The sequence below is a fragment of the Meleagris gallopavo genome, chromosome 6, assembly GCF_000146605.3.
Source record: "Meleagris gallopavo isolate NT-WF06-2002-E0010 breed Aviagen turkey brand Nicholas breeding stock chromosome 6, Turkey_5.1, whole genome shotgun sequence".
Classification (NCBI taxonomy): domain Eukaryota; kingdom Metazoa; phylum Chordata; class Aves; order Galliformes; family Phasianidae; genus Meleagris; species Meleagris gallopavo.
The window spans coordinates 31,414,647-31,421,418 of record NC_015016.2 but is presented as its reverse complement, the minus strand read 5'-3'; the positions used below and the strand labels follow the sequence as shown (position 1 = coordinate 31,421,418).

The window sequence follows — 6,772 nt, the reverse complement described above, 5'->3', positions numbered from 1 at the left end:
TTAGTCGGTGTGCCCGAGCTCAGGGCCGGGCTCGCGGCGTGGCCGTGCGGCTGCGGTGTGTCTGAGCGCCGCCAGGAGAGGAGAGGTGCTCGTCGCCCCGGCAGTGCCTTAGGAGGCGCTTCGAAGGCGTCAGAATTCCCCTGTGAGTGGGAGAATCTCTCTTTTGAGAACTTCTCCTTCTGGCACAGGAACTTGCGCAGTTCTGTCAAAGCCGTTCGAGTTAGCCGTGCTTCTGAAATGCTTGTCTCTGGAAGGAGTGCTCGGCTACGAGGCGGGGCACTCACTGGAACTTGGTGCAGCTCCTCGCCTTTGGGCACAGTTCAGTTATTAAACGCATTGGTGGTAAGAGTTGGCGCTGAACTGCTTTGCTCTTATCTTGCATTCTTATCTTATAAGTACCTCTGCCAGCTCTCCTGGGGGGCTCTAGTAATCACTGACCATAAGTATGTTATTTGGAGTTTATGTTCTCTCTGTAGTAAAACCAACATGAAGTGCCACTGGAAGAAAAGGAGAGCTGCTGACTTCTTATCGTGAACTGGATTCCTAATTAATAACAATGAAAAGGTTAGCCTTAGAGGCTTTTACCTGGCCCTTGTAGTTTCCATGGTGTTTGTGTATTTCCAACCTGTGGCCATGTGAAGTGTTTGTTTGTATAAGAGCTACTTTCACTTGGTGAAGTTGCTCTCAGAAACTTCTGGAGGAGTATGGTATCGTGAAGATGATAATTACATGGTAACTCCAAACTGCAGCTTAAATTTTGTCACTGTGCCTCCCCTGTACACCTGGCCCTTCGCTCAGCTTCATCCAGTCTGCTGGGGAAAGTGCGATAAAGAAGTTGGTGTTTCGAAGTGGAGGTGGCAACACCTGCTTTCCCTCAAGAGAGGGTGTGCATAAACTCATTGCAATCAATGGCCCAGGTTATACATGGGTATCCCGTGGTTGTGTAATGGGTGCAGCTTTTCTGGCAAATTAAGACGATTTCATCAGTACTGTCTATAATACTGAAGTCAATAGAGTGAGATGATTTACCAGTGGTCTTTAAATCTTTTTCATTATTACAGTATCGTAAGCACTACATAGTAAGTACCTATAACTGTAACAGTATTTTTCACTTAATTTATATTCACAAGCAATTTTGTTTTGGGACTCCATGCAAAGCAGAAACCTAACAGAGTGGAGATAGTGAGGAACGAATAATGGTTTGTAACTTTAAATCCTTGCTTGCAGAATTATCAAGGGGGAACCAAATGTAAGAACAACTGTGGTTATGCAATGTAAAAATTCAATTCTGTTTTCAAAGAATAAAAGTTTACTTCATACAGTTAGTGCGTTAGCCTCTCTTGGTTTTTTTAATGTTACAAGAAAAGTTGTGTGGTAGTTAGAAATTAGAGTAGTTCAGTCTCTACTACACTAAGGTTCTGGTAATCCTTAGTTATACAGTGCCCTGCTTCTTCTAGCCCGAACTATTAATGTACTGAAGATTTATTGTAATGGAGGGAGGAAGAGAGCTGTGTAATATCTTTATTATTCATTAAGCAACTCCTGTACAAAACAAAGTCTGCAGTGAATAGATATTCATTTCTGCATGCTTGTCTTCAAGCATGCTTCTTAATGTATTACTTTAATGGCTAACAGATATTGATTCAACGCCTCTTTGATATGAGAGAATATTGTTTTCCAGTCGCTAAAATTAGTGTAATAAACAAGATGTGATCTGGGGTCACAAAAATAATCAATGGTGGAACAAAAGTGGAATTGAAATTCACCTCCTCCATGCTGCTCTGGCTTCTCTAGAAAGTAACACTGGTCAGATGTCTCTATTCAGTGGCCATTAGAAGTGCCTGGCACTTCTTCATATCTGTCGAGAACATGCAGTCAGTGCACCATCTTTTAGCCCAGTGTTCACATGGCAGCAAGGCAGTTGCAGATTCAAAATCTCTTGAATATTGTACTGTTTCTCCTGTCCTCAGTCTTTTTGCCTGCTTTTTCCAACTGCAGCAGCAAGCAGAGCAGTGGTCATATGGACTTCTTTATCCCTGCTTAGCCTTGATTGATCGTTGGAGCAGGGTCCCCCCCATGCTGAACAAGTAGGGGTCCTACTGGAAAACATGCTAAGTGCTCCTGGAGTTAAACATGGCGATAATGGGAATAAACACACCAGGGGATGAATTAGAGTTGCACAGGAAGCTTTCTGACTTGTGAGTGCTTTACTTTGAACCCAAACAATATTATATCTTTAATGCGAAAACAAATTCTGTCACACATGCTGGCAGGGTCACTGTGGCTGCATGTCAGTGGCGCTGAAATGTTCCAGGCAGAAGCACAGCTTGAACTCAGGGCTAACCACATCACTTGGAAGAGGAGGAAGCTGTTTCTGTGAAGTTGAAGGGGGAAGGTCAGTGAGGCAATGAGCTTATTGCAGAGGTTGTTGGGATTTCACAATCCCGAGCTCTCCCCTCTGGCTTGCTTAAGTACTGGGAGGGAAAAACTGGTGGCAGAATCAGGGTCCTCTGGTTGTGGGTTGAACTTTGGGTGAAGGGAGAAAGTCATTTTGCAGCTTGCTTATCTCCTGCTTCACACTGAGAGGTGTGAGGTAGTGTGTGTGATCTCCTCATTTCCTTCCATGTCTCTGTACCTTCCAGATGATGCCCAAGTCTTCACGATTCAGTGAGGGAGGCCTACTGCGCCTCTTCTTTTGAAAAGGTGCTTTCACCTTCAGTTGTTTGTTCAGAGTCTTTCCGTGGGTGTTTGGCAGAGTGGGATGTTGCTAATTCTGTTTCTTTCTTGCAGCCCAATTATTATTGGTTATGTAGATTGCTGAAAGCCTGCTTGTTTTCATTTTTCCTTGCTACTTGTTGCACTCAATAAGCTTTGGCTTTCCTTAGCTGAGAGAGACTTCAGAGGCTTCTTTCTTCACCAGAAGCTTATTTTTTTTTCTTCCCGTAATGGAAATCAGACTGGTTCCTTCAGTCATCTTGATTGGGATGTTGTGGAGATTGAGTTGAAGGAGTTGAGAATATTGTTTAAAAGCTTTTGATATTGTTATGATCTTTGTATATATTTATAGCATTTACATCTTTTACATCTTTTTCTCTAACCTTTGTAACATCTGTAACTATACTACAGGTTTTTCTTTCAGTTCTCCTTTCACGTTTCACAAAGTTTCTAGTTTTAATCTTCTGTTTTCGTATACGAAAAGATTTTTTTAAACTAGGAAAATGGAACAAAACTTTCTTTAGCCCATATAGAGTTGGGATATAAGGTTCCAGATGTGTGTTTTCTTTTTCAAAAAAAAAACCCCCCAACAACCCAAAGCTGAACAAAAACCTCTCTTCTTGCTGTAGAGACCGTTTCCACCCAGACATCATTCAGTTTTTTTAAATACATAGTTGTATTGTCCGGATTGCCTTATTTCACTGTGATCTCTCTAAATTTGTGCTCATATTAGTATTTTTTACCTGGTTGTTTAGTTATACCCTGAAAACAGAGTGCAGAACTGAGCAAGGTGAGAAAGCTATGAGATGGTGGATCCAGCGCATAACTTGAGAAAGTTATGCTTCCCTTTCATTACTGTGCGCTACACTAGTCCTGTTTACCTCTGATGCTCAGAAGAAACTAACAGTCCTTTTTGACCTCCTAGTGAGCTGTTGCTGGACTTGCTCCTAATACTCCCATGGTAAGAACAATCACCTATGTGCACTGTAGCTCTTCTTCATTGGCTGGCTCTCTCTCTTTTTTTTTTTTTTTTAAAAGGATGGTCTTGTTTAAAACTCATCACTTCTATGGTTTAAAGTATCCTTTTCACATTTCCTTGGCTTTCATGAATGCCTGTTCTTGCTGAAGAATCTGACTTTGCAAGATAAACCAGAGTGATTATAGTAGACATCTTCTAAGTAGACAGGTATTTACAGCTCTGGTAATATATTTGTATTCGAATAGTAATGGAGTAAGAATAGAAACAGCGAGGTGAAAAACTGCGCAGAGGCATTCCTGGTAAGAAATAACCTCCAGTGATTTGAAACATAGTTCAATTGTCTCTGCCATAAATTTGAGAGTAAGTGTCATATATGGGTGATAAAAATGGCATAGGCTATTTTTTATATACTCATTATTCACTTAGTTTGTCTTTTTCAATTAACGTGGAGTCTATCTTTCTCATCTGACTGGGTTTACGTTTCTTTCATAATCATATGTCAACAAACCACAATAGATGCAGCATAATGTAACATACAGTGTAAATCTTTGGGTTAATCCTTAACATTTTTTATTATAGTTCATTTGGAATCACTTTGTAACTTGATCATGATTTGTACTGGTGTGGTTTTTTCAGGATAAGCTTAATGTGTTACAGCTTGGTCTTTTCTCACCTCTTTAATGGAGAGAGATGATGTTCAACTACTTGGTCAATGAGATTATAGTCACTGATGATAATTTTATTTAACTTCTTTTAAGAGCTATCTTGTTTTTACTTTTATGTTTACTTCATTTGAGGAGTCTCAGCAGCTTAGGTGTACTTCTGCTTTCTGAATCACTAACAGAAATTGTTGAGTGTCAGTGTTTATCAATGTATTCAGTGTTTGTGCTTTTGGGGATCAAAGGTACAGCAGTTTCCAGAGGCATTCCTTTCCAGGACTTTGTGCTCCAATGGATCAATGTGATTATTTTTAAATATCCTGGAGTCAGTCACTTTTATTTTACGTTTGTTCCTGTACATGTTGCATGGGGCTGCTGAATCACAGCCTGAACCTCTGATTGATCACCTGAGGCAAGTGCTGAGTCAGCCACGGGAGCACAGGTGAAGGCGATTCACCTGTGCTGCAGGAAGGGGTGGAGCCTGGCTGCACCTCTCCTAGACCCATTTAAGAGCTGACTGCCAGTGGGGAAGGATCTCTTCTGGAGATCCACTCCACTGGAGTTTCCCATGCGAGCTCAGGTTACGGGTGAGTGTACCTATCACTTCTGTTTCCTGCTTTGGTGTAATAACATCGTAGCCAAGCTCTGTGTTATACCTTAACATCTGTATATTCATCAGTTATATGCTGCAATACCATATCATCGGTATATTCATTAATTGTACACTTGTATATGTATATATCTATTTATATTTATGTATAGATAGCTAATTTAGCAAGCTCAAGAGAGAGATGTTTGAATATAGAGGAGAGGGCAAAAGCAAGGTCCTCAAATGTTTCTTCTCAAGGAGCCACATTTATGTGCAAGGGGACAGGCAGTCACAGGTATTGCTTGATAATTTATCTCTGGGCCTGCTCCATATTGATGACTTGTACAAGAAGCTTGAAATCCGATAAATTAATTGCTATCTAATGCTAGACTCTGTAAAGCTGGAAGATAAGTGGCAGTCTGTTTGATGTTGCAACTGAGAACTGTGTGTGCACAAATGTGCCTAGTTTGCAGCTACCTTTGGAAATAACTGTCCTGCCTTCCAAAATTCCCTGGCTTGTGGCCAGCTCCTGGCTCTCCCCATCCTTAACATGGAGGAGGGGGATTAGAGGAGTCTGGCTCTGTGCATTGTTCTGCTGACCCGCAGATCCCTCCTGGTGTGACTGGGAGTACATCTGCCAGGTGACCCCATACAGCTGTCCCTCATTGCATAGCACACGTATGTCCAGCCCTGAAGCATGAGGCCATGTTTGCACCAGGTCACCTGAAGGTGTGTGCACTCCCTGTCATGTGAGTGGAAGCACATCTGTCAGAGGTATGAGCTCATCGGGTGGTGAAGGGATGACTTCATTCTGGTAATGTCTCACATTCTGGTAATGTGATGGACAGTGTTTTGGTTATCTGCAGAAGCTCGGGAGAAAGGAAGATCCAGGCCATGGTCTGTGAGAGCCTGTTTGGACTACCTTGACACAAAGCTTCTGTGCTAAGGATGAGTGTTCATTAAGTACAACTGATGATCCCTGTGTTAAGAATGGTAAACAACAAAATGCTAGGATTTATGATTAGTGCTCTTAAATGCAGTGCTTGCTTTGGACTGAAAGTCCACAGTGTTCTTTTGAAGATGTCTGATTTCTGCTTTTATTAAAGGAAATAGCCCTAAAGACTTGAAATGTGAAAAACTTGCAGTGTTGTCTCTTTGTAATCATTGAAGCAAGGCGAAGCACCAAGTTGTTTAACAATGGAAATAAAAACAATCTAAAACTTTTTCCTCCTAAGAGGAATCTGCTGAAAACAAGATGAAAATGACCTTTCAGCTTTTATTGGTTGTATGAAGAGGCCATTGAGCCTTGAACTACATGAGGCCATGTAAACTTCTAGAGAACAAAACTTTGCTGTTCTCATTCCTGTTTGCAACCTGTATTGGCAGAGCAATTTGTGAGAGGATCTTATCAATTGGATCTTTCAGTTCTGTATCTGCTGTTCATTTCTGTAGGCAAATAATTTCTCTGGGATGTGGTTCAGATGAAGTTGAAATAATGAGCTTTCTGAAACAGATTGTTAAGTACTAGATTCAGGCCATTTAACAGTTTGACACGCAGGCTTAGAAACTTTTAGAAATACTGAGCAGGTTTCAAGATGTATTTCTCTTTGAAACTCTGTTATTTTCAATGGAAACAGTTAACTGAGCAGCCTGGTCTCTGGTGGTAGGATGCCCTCTGCAATGTGTACTGTTACTAAATAACTGCTAAGTTTGGTAGAAACAGTGAATGGGGATGCATCATTTTTTTTCATTCATTGCCTGGAAAGGATGAGCAAAACTGCTTTTAAATCAGGAACCTGTTCAAAGAGGGGTGGTTTTCTTTTTTTTTTT

At 41.2% G+C, this 6,772-nt stretch overlaps 1 protein-coding gene across 2 annotated transcripts in view; it reads left to right on the top strand.

Annotated features, from left to right (window-relative positions):
• Positions 1 to 541: 541 nt before the first annotated feature.
• Positions 542 to 6,772, top strand: part of SKAP2 (src kinase associated phosphoprotein 2) — a 108,992-nt gene continuing 102,761 nt past the window's right edge. Inside the window, exon 1 of one of the 2 annotated variants that reach the window (XM_010712794.2) lies at positions 542 to 564. In XM_010712794.2, coding sequence (XP_010711096.1) covers positions 557 to 564 — 8 coding nt within the window. In that variant the 5' untranslated portion in view covers positions 542 to 556. Of the gene's footprint in view, positions 565 to 4,890; positions 4,941 to 6,772 lie in introns of those variants that run through there. The other variant, XM_010712795.3, reaches the window with a different exon arrangement.